Below are 14447 nucleotides of genomic sequence, written 5' to 3'. Positions count from 1 at the left end.
GTCTTGAATTTATTTTTTTATAATATATGTAACAAATTTTTAGGACAATTTACTATAATAAATAATATGGAAACCAATTTTACCAGAATGCACAAAATGAAAAATGGATACCAAAATATATTTTTTCCATAATCTATGTAAACCACGACAGGGGTGTCGCAGTTTACGTGTGGGCGTAAAATGTGCATAAACCGCGAGAGGGGTGTAGCGATTTATACGTTAGTATACAATTTATATAAACATAAAACAAAGTGTATGGTTAACAAAAAACATACATTACATACACCTAATTCAATGGAAATAAACTAAGTACAAACACATATAATACAAAAGTACATGGTAAATCCGACATACACATAGGTTTCATCAATGAAAACATAAAATAGTAAGCTATGACTCTTTCCTGTCACTCTGGCGGGCCTCTGGCGCTGCTGTGCTGGAGGATTGACCGGCATGCCCACGCCATATGCAGATGCAGGCATCCCTCCCATGCCCAACTAACTGTCATACGGACTGCCAGCAGGCTCATTCAGGTCTACATGTAGCTGGGGCTGGAATCCATGAGGGTCAGACATCTGCAGCTGGTACCGCTGTATATCATCCATATCTGGGCAGTACCACTGTGTAACATCCATCTGGGGCTGGGTCTCAGGCACCTGATCCTGTGGGGTCTGCTGCTGAAAATGCGGAGGGTCATCATCCCGGATGAGAGTTGCAAAGTCGGAATAGAACTGTGAACTCCCAACCTCGTGGTTCATATCCATCGTGAAAGTCGGACCCACCTAGTCATCATACATCTGGCCATGGATGTCATGGTATATCTGGGAGCTCGAAACATGTGTAAGAGGAACCTCTTGAGTCTCTGCCCCTACCTGCTCAGTGGGTCTATCACCAGTACCATCGGATGCGACCCCTGATGAACCACCCCGACGCTGAGGACAGCCACGCCAAACACGGTGATCGGAGTGTCCGACTCCGTCGCCACCAGATCTGTCATCCTAAATCATGTCATCCAGCCATTGCCAGTCACGGTCTGTAGCCCGAGTACCAACGCGTCGTCGCCGCTCAACGCGCTTGTTATCTGGCACGTCTGGCATGGGTATCGTAGAAGGAGCTTGTGACGACCCTCTCTGAACAACATCTTGTGAGTTCTCCTCGGCCCTAGGATCGGCAATCAAAGAATCTGGCGACAGAAACCTATAGGCCACTCTATACCACCATCGCAGAAAGTCTGCGGACGGCCCGGGATTAGGCACCCGGGGAATACTCAGCACAGCATTGACCCTGTTCTGTCAACTAAGGTGCCATACCTAGTAGTAGCTTGGGAACCATCTGTCCCCACCCTTCCTATCCTTGGCATGGAGCTAATCAATGTTCGAGGCCGGCTCAGGCTCGTGCTGAACGCCACCCAGCTATGGCAGTACCCTATCCACTTGGTGCCACTCAATGACGGCGAAGTATATCAAGCAAGTACATGCACGCCATAACCGACTGTGCTCTTCTGTGAGAATCTCTGGATGAACAACAGATGTTGACAGAATACATTAATTAGTCCATTAACTAACAAATATATAGTTAAGTACTAGATAAAAATTGAATCAAAATGAATAAACTTACATCTCGATCGCCTAATCAATCCAACGCTAGGTGACACTGGACGACTCTCTCCTCCTTGCGGTCGGATGAAGGCAAGTAGGTGGCCCACCTGAACAAAAAAGATGTTATACAAAGTTAACAGGTAGTACCATAATAAAAAAAGTTACAGTTCAAGGCTAACTGTACAAATATGTATACTTGGATGCCAATGGGAAGGAATATGTGTCGAATCCCCGCGACCTGAGGCTAGAAAACCGCCAGAAAATCCATGACTGCAGGAGCTGCAGGGGGCCTGCCAAGTTCGTCACGTTTCTGTTGGCCACCCGACACATGCAATGATATAACCAGGCCAACGCTGCCGACCACCAGCTATAACTGTCCATATCATCAAGCCTCGCCACAAAGGGCAACCACCGTATATGAACCCGGTTTTCACTCTTGTCACCGAACAACGAAGTGGAAAGCAGCATCATAATATAAGCCCGTGCATATATGCGTACGGTCTCCTCCGTAGCATCATCTGGCAGCACCCTGAACCTCTCATGAAACCAGGTGAAGCGGACTGTATACTGCCTTCTTCCATAAACTTCTCAAAATCAGTAAGGCACCTGGATACAGGTAAACCATCCATGGGCAGCCCCAACTGGTATGCTACATCCTGCAGCGTGATAGTGCACTCTCCAAAGGACATATGAAAGGTATGCGTCTCAAGACGTCACCTCTCAATGAAAGCACTGACTAAGGGCTCGTCCAACCAGAACCACTTGGCGTTGAGCCTCGCCAGGTGGTACAAACAGGCCCTCTCCAAATATGGTACGATCCTGTCATGCAGAGGCATGTTCTGCTGCCTCCGAACACTATATATACACCTAGTCGGCTGGAGCATGTGACAGAAGAAACCAAACATATAAAAAACCAACAGTAATTTATAGTCATCTATCACAAACACTACAACTTTAAAGTTTAAACTGGCAACATACATTTCCTATTTTCTAATCACAAAATTCAATGAAAAACATAAACAATTAAAATAATAATTTAAATACTACATTTTATGATTTAAAATAATAATTTAAATCTAAATTTAAATACATTAACTAACAATAACGAAACTAAAAATAACCAAAAAAATGAAAAATATGAAAAATATTATACAAAATACATTAACTAAAAATAACCAAACTAACCTTTTCGTTTATGCTCCCAGCAACGTGCGCAACGCCGTTGAGCCTGTATAGACTGCGTGCCTCCGCCATAGTCCCAGCTCCAATCTCAACTCAACTCAACCACTTTTCTCTCTTTTATTCTCTCTAGAAAACCACTACTTCTCTCTCTAGAAAACTTTTTTCTTCAGCACAAATGTAATCCGCGAGACCCCTTCACCGTATTTATACTAACGCATAAATCGCTACACTTCTCTCGCGGTTTATGCACATTTTACGCCCACACATAAACCGTGACACCCCTGTCGCGGTTTATGCTCATTTCTCGTTGCACGTAAACCGCGACACCTCTATAGCGGATTACGTGTATTCGTAAACTACGGGACCCTGTTGCGGTTTACATAAATTATGGGAAAATGCATTTCGGTGTCCATTTTTCATTTTGTGCATTTTGGTAAAATTAGTTTTCTTATTATTTATTATAATAAATTGCCCAAATGTTTATAATATCGTAAATTTTATTTTTTTATTTAATGTTATTGTATTTAAATTATTTATAAATTTATTCATAATAATAATATTATTCTGGTCAGTTTATCATCATCGTATTCTTATATCTATATATAACATACTTTTTGTATGTACACATAATCTGCTACATCTCTATTCCTGTTTTTACATAAACTGCTGTATCTTATGGTAGTTTATGCATGCCCTAATTTTTTTAGAAACTGTGACACATAATTTCTACTTTGTACATATTTTAACATAATTTACTACGGAATGAATTACGTGCATATTGTAAACTGTTATATTCCTGCAGCGATTTTTATAGATATAAAAGAAAAATTGTAATTTCATCTACTATATTAAAAAAATTATAATATAACAAATTTAGTTTCAATCAATTTATTTAAGTAACTTGCTATTTTTTTTTGGGAAAAACACCCTAAAAATATACTATACTATACTGTATGATATCATTAGGGTAAAAAACCTAAACAAGCCAAAGGGATTTCAATTTGACACAAATAAGCCAAAACAAATTCTGTTTCAGCAATCAACCAAATGGCATTTCTATGTAGTTCGAACCAAATAGGTTCAAACTCACCTTCCACATAATTCGAACCAAATAGGTTCGAATTACACCTATACGCCAAGCCTAAATAAATCGAACCAAATTGGTTCGAACCATAACTGAATAATTCGAACCTAATAGGTTCGAATTACAATGAGCATATTTCGAACCATAGCGGTTCGAATCAGTGAGGATGAGAGCTCTATATATATGGTCTGAACGTGAGTTACTATCATTAGAGGTGGTTTACATGGCTAGTGAGGAGAGTTTCGCAGTGTTGGTTCACCACAGAGGAACCATTAAGAAGAAAACTCGTTCTGGTGTGAAGTTCACTGATAAGGATCCTCTCTGCATTATCGTCACGCCTACGACAAGGTATGAGGACCTTGTTAGCTCTGTACTGCAGAAACTCGGTCAGGAAGGTGTGAAACGGGTTAAGAAGGTTTTTATCGATTTCCAATCACGGTGCTCCAGAACACCGTAACGTACGATTGTTTCACGATCGGGAGTGATGAGGACTTGCAGGTTATGTTTCATTGTCGCCGTCAGTTTCCAGAGGTGAAGACACCAGAGCTGTTGGCAAAGTTGGTTGACGTGGTTTCCAGCTCGGGAGGTTCGAACCGGAATACCACCACTTTAGCCACGGTAGCCGGTTCTAGCTCCAGACCTGCCGTTGCATCTTTCCTGTCCCTGCGTACGAGCCACCCGTCCAATTTGTCGCCTCCCCTTCGTTCGCTGTGGATCTCCACGGCAGTGTAGGCGACGAGGTCGGACAACGGGAGTATCTGCCGACATCTTTACAGTGTGCTGCACCGGCTGGGGTTGGAGATGGATTCTTGGATGATCCAGAGGACGATGACGTCGAGCCGGATATGATTGCTGATGACAGTGGGGATGATGTTGGAGCAAGTGAGCCTGCTGGGGTGGTCGGTAGTTCTAGCTCCGGCACGAAGCAGTACCCTCCGCATTTTTCCTCTTTGGACTTGGATGCCATGAGGCAGGAAGGGGTTGCTGGGCAGCCGGCTGGATTTGGCGCTAGAAATGCTGAAGGGTCTGCAGGTCTGACAGAGTTTCAGGTTGGTTAGCAATTTCCGGATAAAGAACAGGTCCTGTTAAGTGTCAAGACTTACAGCATACGGCGAGGGGTACAGTACAAGGTGGTGGAGTCCGACTATCATCGGTATGTGGGCAAGTGTTCTGAGTTCGGCAATGGGTGCACATGGTTGATTCGGCTCAGTCTCCGACAGCGCAAGGGGATTTGGGAGGTCAAACGTTACAACGGACCGCATACTTATCTCGCCACCTCGATCTCCAGCGACCACAGGAGTTTGGATTACCATGTGATATCGGCATTCGTTATGCCAATGGTTAGGGCTGATGCATCCGTCAGCATCAAGGTGCTCCTAAATGCCACCGCCGCACACTTTGGGTTTAGGCCGACTTACAGGAGGGTCTGGTTGGCGAAGCAGAAGGCTGTTTCCCTCATCTATGGTGACTGGGATGAGTCGTACAATGAGCTCCCAAGGTGGGTGTTAGGAGTCCGGTTGACGATGCCTGGTACTGTTGCTGTGCTGAGGACGAGCCCTGTTCGTGTCAGTGGATAGGTGGACGAGTCTCGAGCTTATTTTCACAGACTATTCTGGACCTTTCCCCCATGCATCGAGGCATTCCGTCATTGCAAGCCCCTAGTTAGTATTGACGGAACCCATCTGTATGGCAAGTATGGGGGAACGTTGCTTGTCGCGATTGCACAGGACGGGAACTCCAACATACTCCCCGTCGCGTTCGCATTAGTCGAGGGTGAGAATGCTGAGTCGTGGTATTTCTTTCTCTCCCACTTGCGTGAGCATGTGACACCGCAGCCGGGTCTGCTGGTTATCTCGGACAGGCATAACGGCATCAAGGCCGCCCTTGAGGCTCCTGACGGAGGCTGGTTACCTCCATCTGCATACCGGACATTCTGCATTCGATATGTTGCGGCAAATTTTGCCCTCACCTTCAAGGGCAAAGACGCAAGGAGGCTACTCGTGAATGCGGCGTACGTTAAGACCGAGGTTGAGTTCCAGTACTGGTTTGATATTCTTAGGTCCGAAGACCCGACGATGTGTGACTGGGCTAACCGGATTGAGTATTCCTTGTGGACCCAGCATTGTGATGAGGGGCGTAGATTCGGACACATGACGACGAATATATCTGAGTGTGTGAACTCGATCCTCAAGGGCGTCAGAAACCTTCCTGTGTGCTCCCTAGTGAAGGCAACATACGGAAGGTTGGTCGAGTTATTTGTTCGCAAAGGGAGGGAGGCTGAGGCGCAGATGGGAACCGGACAACAATTTAGTCAGCACTTGGTGAAGTGTATAGAGGCCAACTTGAAGACGGCTAGGTGCTTCACGGTTACCGTGTACGACAGGGATAACTCCGAGTTCACCATCGCAGAGACAACTCCGACTGGTTCTTTCTCACTGGGTACCTACAGAGTCTCGCTTGCATCTCGCACATATGATTGCGGATACTTCCAGGCACTTCATTTCCCGTGTCCCCACGCACTGGCATGCTGTGCCTACTCACGGCTTACATGGGAGCCTTATGTCCACCAGGTGTATCGTCTTAGTTCGGTCTTCAGTGTCTATCAGATGGGTTTTACACCTCCAATTCCGGAGGGTTTCTGGCCACCATATGATGGGCCGACTGTCATCCCTGACCCCAATAAGAGGCGTGCAAGAGAGGGTCGTCCCAGGTCCACTCGGATACGGACCAATATGGACGAGGCTGATCCGAACCGGCCAAAGAGATGTGGGCTTTGTCGGCAGCCCGGCCACACACGTCGGAGTTGCCCACAGCTCGGAGGCGCAGAGCACACACGGGGACATGATTAGCTGTATTAGCGGCTTTGGTACTTTTGTTATTTCAATTTAGCTTTTAGATTCCGTAATTATCGGTTTTCTTACTTGTGGTTGGTGACGCATAAAATTTGTTAACGTCACTGCAATGTACCTCGAATGGATTTTTACTTAATGAATATGTTCTGCCACCGCAGTTTTAAATGAAATATTTCTCTAAGGCACACCGGCAAAAAAAAATGTAGGACTCTTATTAAGACATGATGCGGAAACTATGTTCGTAACTTAAATTCCTTCCTGTGACGAATTCATAGTAATTCGAACCAGCCTATTTCGAATTACTTCGTAAAGTTATGCTCATTGTAATTCGAACCTATTAGGTTCGAATTATTAAGTTATGGTTCGAACCAATTTGGTTCGATTTATTTAGGCTTGGCGTATAGGTGTAATTCAAACTTATTTGGTTCGAATTATGTGGAAGGTGAGTTCGAACCTATTTGGTTCGAACTATATAGAAATGCCACTTGGTGAATTGCTGAAACAGAATTTGTTTTGGCTTATTTGTGTCAAATTGATCTCCCTTTGGCTTGTTTAGGTTTTTTACCCATATCATTATTATCATATGAGTTTGAGTTTATTTAAGGTTCTTATTTAATTATGTCATCTAGTTTAGTTTGTAACAGCGAAACATATCAATGTCTGTTCCCGATCCTGTCACTGTCTCTATTATTTTCCTTTCTCTTTCCATGTTTTTATTTATTTATTTATTTTTATATCTTGTTCTTTGTGAGGCTTCGTTTTCTTTACTTTCTGTTTGAAGTTTAGATCTCAAAAAGCAACGAATCCCGAATCTAATAAGTTACTTTGGATTCATCCTTCAACCATTGACTTTATCTTGTTTGGGCAGAAACTTCAACACTTGGCTTCACATGACATGACACTCGGAATCTAAAACCACCATAGCTCCACTCTTCTACTGCCACTTGCTTGCGAAGTTGGAACAACCATGATGCTCCACTCAGCTTTTCTATCATCTGGGTACTTAAATTTGTTCCATTAATGCTGGTTCTTGTGATATTTGCTATGTTCTTATGCCATTTTCATAGTTTTGGAGCTGTTACTGGTTACTAAGAGTGGTTTGGTTAGAGAGACATGTTATTGGGTATGCCAAATAAGCTGCATTATGAATGGGTTTTTGTAGAATGTTGTAAACTAATGTGTAAGAGGGTTTTAACTTTTAATTCAAATTTGGAATATTGCTTAGAGTGTTTACATGATTTAAACCTAATAATTTTGTTTATGCCAGCTTTGTTGTTCACATATTGCTCCAAAGCGTGTTCACTCAAAAGCATACTCACAGTTCTTGACAATTACTAGTTTGGATGGGAAGGACAAACATTGATTTGGGTTTCTGTTAATGGCATCTATTAGAAGAACTTTGTCTCCAGTGCCTCGAGCTGGAGGCGTGGCTAATCTAGAAGTGTGTTCAGTAGGATCTCCCTTGTCTAAGTCCTCGTCGAGTCCTCATAGCTCGTTTGGCTCACTGGACTCCCGGGCTTTCGTGCTCGGCGTTTTCTCGCCGAGATCTTTGAGGTCACTTGAGAGGTCAAAGCCAAAGAGCCAGCTCTGGAGGAAAGTGCTTTTGCATTTTTTCATTTGCTTCATGATTGGTGTTTCCATTGGATTCATCCCTCTTGCATCAAGGAACTTGTCCACTAGTCTCATGCCAAAGCACCAAGCATTCTCTTTTGAAAATACCAAGATAGATTTTACTTCATCAATTAATGAGACCACGGAATTTAATGCTACTTTGAATTTAGCTGTGAAAGAACAGGAACAGATAGATAAAGTGAGAAATGATGTTTCCAATGACAAATTACTCAATGAAGAGCCATATTTGGAGTCTCAGAAGCTTCTCATAATTGTGACCCAAACAGTAACCAATCCGTTTCAAGCATATTATTTGCATCGGTTGGCGCAGACTTTGAAATTGGTCTCGCCTCCATTGTTGTGGATTGTTGTTGAGATGACTTCCCAATCCGAAGAAACTGCTGAAATCTTGAGGAGTAGCGGGATTATGTATAGGCATCTCGTTTGCAAGTCGAATGTAACAGACACAAGCCTTCAGGGCATTCTTCAAAGAAATGTTGCGCTGTCTCACATTGAAACTCACCGGCTTGATGGAATTGTTTACTTTGCAGATGTTGATAACATCTATTCAGTCGAGATCTTTCAGCAAATCAGAGAGATAAGGTACTTCCATTTCCCAGTTACTAAAATTGTTTGCTTGAACATTTTTCCTTTCCTTTCCCTTCCCTTAACTAGTATCATGCATCTTTTAGTCAAATATTTGCTGATATGTAAATGTAATGTACCTCCTGTTGAGTGTCGAGACTCCAATTACGAGAGTGAATCAGTTGGAGACTGTGCCTATCCAGTAGACAAGTACCAGTATACATTGCATCCTAGTCTTAAAAAAAAGCTACTCGTCTTTGGATTAGTGTATGAACTGATGTTCAGAAAGGGTGTCTTTCCCTTCTTTGTGTATGATACTGAAGATTACCTTTATTTTGATAGAGGAGACTTAAAGTTCCACAATGATATGAAGCCCCTTATAGATCCTCTTATGGTGTATGTATGACTGCAGTCCTAAGATGAGTGCATTTTTTGAAAAGGAATTATTTCGCATTAACATTAGCTCCATTGGCATGGTTCTAGAACATGGTCATGAATGTGAATATTATGCCAGAATGTGAATATAAGGAATTTGCTCTTGGCGTGTTGTTGAAGTGTTAAACTTGAACTTTTATAGCATGTTATGGCTTCCTATAATGTCTTATATTTTGGCAATGCTTTTTCTTTTCACTGGTTGGGAACATATCCTTATGATGATTTGCAGGCGATTCGGAACATGGACTGTAGCAAAACTATCAGGGGATAAAGGTAGCATTGTCTTACAAGGGCCTGTTTGTGATGGAGCTCGAGTAATCGGATGGCATGTCAATGACTCGAATAGGAGATCGAAAAGATTTCACATTGAGATGCCAGGTTTTGCCTTCAATAGTACGATACTCTGGGATCCAAAGAGGTGGCACAGACCTACACTTGAACCTATCAGGCAGCTAGACTCAGTTAAGGAAAGTTTTCGGGTCAGTGTCTTTTGTTCTTTGGCTGTCTTATTATCTATTATATGGTCTATTTGAAACTCCCCTCCATTCTCTTTTGTTTGTCATTGTCACTTTCTGGTACATCATTTGATCATTGTATTGTATCAAGATACATTGATTCAAAGACGTACCAAAAAACGACAATAATGGATAAAGGTTTGTATGGTAGGTTCATGTGCCCTTTATTGTAGCTCACCCTCTCTTTCGTTATGCAGGTTAGCACATTGATTGAGCAAGTGGTCGAAGACGAAAGCCAAATGGAAGGCTTAATGAACAATTGCTCTAGTGTTATGGTCTGGCATATTGATCTTGAACCATCTCATTCTTTCTATCCACAGAAATGGATGATCAAGAACTACCTAGATGTCATTCTTCCACTTGTGTGATATTCTTGATAAAGAAGCAATCAAGCAGAAAATCTGCATATTTAATGTAAGTATAATGTTTAATATTTAATTCTTTAATATTCCTTTTCCTTTCCTTGTTTTCATTCTTAATCAAAACAAGCTAGATTCAGCATAATGAATTATATGGGCATGTGGGGTGTGTGCAGAATGCTGTACTTGAATAGGACTGCCTTTGATAGCTTAAGGTGTGTTTGGTTTACGTTTTCATTTTCTGTTTCATTTTAAGTATTTTCTGTTTTCAGAATTTTGTAAAGAAAAGAGACAGGAGGTGAAAATAAAGAACATTTACCATTTTTTCTTTCATTTTTTTTTTTTACAAAATCCTGAAAATAGAAAACACTGAACATGCAAATCAAACACATCCTAAGGATTCAACAAAATAAAAATAAAAAAAAAGATTCCGTGGTCATATGTCAACTGCCTCCATCTTAGTACAAATTTAAGCCTCCCTATCTCCCCTTATGTTCTGTGGTTTCTCATTCCAGCTTCGTGCATTGCAGGGAAAATATGAAGAATTGTGGTGAATGTTGGTAGTGGGACAATTGTGAGTTATGAAAGGACTCCTACAAGTAGTTCATAGTTCATTGTATTCCCCGTAAAATGTACATTATATCAGAGTTTGTATTAGTAGTCCTTGTTCATTCAACATTTGGAGCATGTTTCTCAATTGTAAGAGTTCATTGCAGTGCCATAAGGAAAGGAATGTTCCATTGGCCCTTTTGGTTCTCTCTATAAATCTTTATGGTAACTCAGACGGAGATGTTCACAAATGTTAGGATAAAATAGAAACAAATGGCGAAGGAAAAGGATCGGTAAACAACTCCTAACCTGCCAACTTTAAATACTGCAATTCATAATCATTAATTTTATATTTTTTAATAAATAAAATTTAAATAATTATTAATTAATTAGTATAGAATGCAGTTTAAAAAAATAATATTATACATCTAAGTCATTTTGTTAACTAAGTCTAATCAAGTTGGTCTAACATAATAAAAATAAGTTATGGCTAGCATTATTTCAAGTTTTATTATTTAACTTGGTTTATAAAAAAATTTGAATGTGTAGCATTACTCAGTTCAAAAATATTTGTTGGCTTATTTTTGGCTAAATTCTTGTTCGTTACCTAACGGGATTGAATTGGGAAATATTTCTAAATGTTAAAGTTATAATTAAACATACGTTTTCAACAGTTTCCATCTTTATAATTAAGGATAAGTATTGTTTTGGTTCCTAAAATTTAGGGTCGAAATCAAATTCGTCCCCAATGTTATTTTTTATTTAAAATAATCTTTTTTAATAAAATTTTTAATTTTATTACTAAATTACCCCTACCTTAATAAAAAAAAATTATAAAATTAAAAAAAATGCGGCGGGAAAAGGAAAAGGGGAAAGAACGCGAAGGAGGGGCGAGAAAGGAAGAGGGGGAAGGGGGAGGGGAAAGGGAGGGGGAGGGGAGGGGAAGATGAGGGGAAAGGGGGGGGGGGACGGCGTCAACGAAGCTTGGAACCGCCGTCACCGTCGGGAATTAGAACCAGAGGGAGAGAGAGCTCGTGAGGGAGAGAGGAGACACGAGCCAGGGAGTCGCGCTTCACCACTGCCGCTGCTGCTACCGACCTCGCCGCCACTTCGCGTCCTCGCTGCTGCACCTCGTCGATTCGGCTTCTTCTTCTGCTTCCGATTTTATTTCTGCATCTTCTTCTTCTTCTTCTGCTTCTGCAACTATGTCTGCTTTGTTATTTTTCTGATTTTATTGTTATTGTGTGTTGATTTTGTTGTTAAATTTGTTGTTAATTTCGGAATTTGAATAATGTGTTATTGTTGGTGTTCTTAAATCTGATTATTAGTATTTGATAGGAGTAAGGTAAGTAGTAATAGTGATAAAGGTGGTGGTAGTAGTGAAGGATATTTTTGTCCATAAAAGATCAAAAAGACAATTTTGATACCAAATAAAATATTGGGGACGATTTTAAATCCAAAATAAAATTGGAAATGAATTTGATTTTAACCCTAAATTTTAGGGACCAAAACAATACTTAGCCCATATATTTATTTATTTCACTGTCTATATTTATTTTTAAGAAATAGCTTTCAAATACTCATGTCTACAAATGATATTATTTACGATTGACATGTTCACTGTGTCTGTATGAATGCTAATTCATTTCGAAGAAAGTAAGGAGTATAATATTCTTTGAATTTTAGTATTCTTAAATATTAAATTTTAAATTTAGCATTTCGAAGAAAGTAAGAAGTATAATATTCTTTGAATTTTAGTAGTGCTTGATTCTTAAATATTAAATTTTAAATTCTGAATTTAAACTTTAAATGATAAATTCTAAAGTTCTTATTCAAAATTATAAATCTTAAAATTAAATTATAAATTATAAATTTGAAATATTAATATAAAATATAATAAATAAAAAATTAAATTTATTTAATTAACCATTAGTATAACACTCTTTATTGATAAAAAAGATTTAAGAATGAATTATTGGACCAAATCAATTGTGAATATTTTAAAGGGGTAAAATATTATTTGAATTTTTAATATTTGTGTTAACTTTTTAGTTCATTGACTAATATCTGAAATGTTTTTTTTAATCAAATGTCTTATTTCTTTTAATTTAATTCTAGTTAAAACTATTTAAATTTTTTTTTGACAATTGTAATGATTTGATAGTGAAATTGATAGAAAAATAGAAACAAAAATTGAGAAAAAAGGTGTTATTGAAGAAAAAGTTTTGGTTTTAATCTAAAGATAGAAATGAGATGAAATAAGGTATTTGGGATAAAATAAAATTAAAAAGTTACTTTAAATACTAAATTTTAAAATATTCTTTTATTCTAGTTTTAAGAATTTTATAAAAGAAAGTAGTTTATTAGAAATTATTAAGAAGATCATTTTTTCCAACATTTTTAATATATTAAATATATTAAAAAATTTAAACAAATTTTATATTTTTAAAATATTATTTTAATCCACAACTTAACTAAATTATAAATGTTATTATTTACTGTTATAGCTGAATTTATCCGTTTTTTTTCACTTTTAGTGTTGGAATTTTAGTATTGATTTTTAACAATATGAAAACTTGGTGTGTTTTTTTATGAATACTATAGATCTCAGGTTTAGATTTGTGGTTTTTTTTTTTGGATACTACAAATCTAACTTTTTAATTTTTTTAAAAAATATAAATCTGAGGATCAGATTTGTATTTTAATGTTAAATTTTTTTTAAATATACTAATCGGAGTCCAATTTGTTTGAGAGCGAAAAAAATTATCTCACCATAAATTGGACCCTTTGATTTGTGCACTATGAAAATTTAACCTTCTATATTTCTCAAATACAAGGGTTCAATTTATTATTTAAAATAAAAAATTAAATTTATATAAAAAAATATATTAATTAACCATGATACTGAAATACATAATTTTTTTTCCATTAAAAAAAAATTCAAATTTATCTAAATTTTATGAGAGGATCCACTGGAAGTAGTTACCGAGTTTCGTATAAATGTAGGTGTTGGTGAAGATGTAAGTGTTAGTAATACGTTTATTCTCCTCCACGGGTCACTTTTATGACAGGTGTAGGGTCAATGGGTAGTGTAGGATAGCAATATATTCATTCTCCTCCACTTGTCACTTTTATGACAGGTGTAGGCTAATGAATAGGGTAGGGGAGGGTTTGAACCAAACCCTAACCCTATTCACGGGTTGAAAACTTTCTTAAAACTTTATCTTATCATATTTGCGGGTTGAGAATCTCTCAACTCTAATCTTATCCGCACTCTAAAGTTCCAAATCTTACTCTACTCTATCCTACCCGGACCCTATTTATTTTTATTTTATGTTAACTTTATAAAAATACAAATGCTCTAAATTATTAAATTAAAAAAAAGTATATGGAACAACTCCAAATCAGTCAAAAATAGAACAACTTAATTAATTATAAATATAGTAATTAGTTTTATTTATTTATGATTTAAAATATTGGTTATTAAATGTTTTACCACATTCAAATTAGGAGGAGATGTATCATTGCAACGTGAATCACGGAAACTGATTCAATTAGCTTCCGTCTCTTCACTCTCATTTTCTCTCCAAATGCCTAAAACACGATAAATCAGAAAACAGATTCAGAACTATCCAATTTACAAAGAAAAGAAATATCCTAATGCCTAGTATAAGCAC

General features: G+C 38.5%; 1 protein-coding gene across 2 annotated transcripts; it reads left to right on the top strand.

Annotated features, from left to right (window-relative positions):
- The first annotated feature begins 7266 nt into the window (after positions 1 to 7266).
- On the top strand, positions 7267 to 10977 carry LOC112784664 (probable beta-1,4-xylosyltransferase IRX9H). 2 transcript variants are annotated; one of them, XR_003194008.3, is made up of 6 exons: positions 7344 to 7715; positions 7984 to 8930; positions 9577 to 9826; positions 10060 to 10276; positions 10398 to 10436; positions 10752 to 10977. XR_003194008.3 is itself a non-coding variant. In XM_025827955.3 (5 exons), the coding sequence occupies exons 2-4, from the start codon at positions 8095 to 8097 to the stop codon at positions 10228 to 10230; spliced, it is 1257 nt and encodes a 418-aa protein (XP_025683740.1). In that variant the 5' UTR covers positions 7267 to 7715; positions 7984 to 8094; the 3' UTR covers positions 10231 to 10276; positions 10752 to 10977. The 2 variants fall into 2 exon arrangements, 1 of the variants encoding a protein (XP_025683740.1); XM_025827955.3 differs by lacking the exon at positions 10398 to 10436 and having other exon boundaries at positions 7267 to 7715.
- The last annotated feature ends 3470 nt before the right edge of the window (positions 10978 to 14447 follow it).

Source organism: Arachis hypogaea, chromosome 20, assembly GCF_003086295.3.
Source record: "Arachis hypogaea cultivar Tifrunner chromosome 20, arahy.Tifrunner.gnm2.J5K5, whole genome shotgun sequence".
Taxonomy (NCBI): domain Eukaryota; kingdom Viridiplantae; phylum Streptophyta; class Magnoliopsida; order Fabales; family Fabaceae; genus Arachis; species Arachis hypogaea.
This window is presented reverse-complemented; position numbering and strand designations above follow the sequence as displayed.

Bases quoted from the DNA above. Each gene is read 5' to 3' on its own strand.
- LOC112784664 (XM_025827955.3), top strand. From the start codon at position 8,095: ATGGCATCTATTAGAAGAACTTTGTCTCCAGTGCCTCGAGCTGGAGGC. The intron at 8,931-9,576 runs GTACTTCCATTT...GATGATTTGCAG, and splicing joins CAGCAAATCAGAGAGATAAG to GCGATTCGGAACATGGACTG. The intron at 9,827-10,059 runs GTCAGTGTCTTT...TTCGTTATGCAG, and splicing joins CAGTTAAGGAAAGTTTTCGG to GTTAGCACATTGATTGAGCA.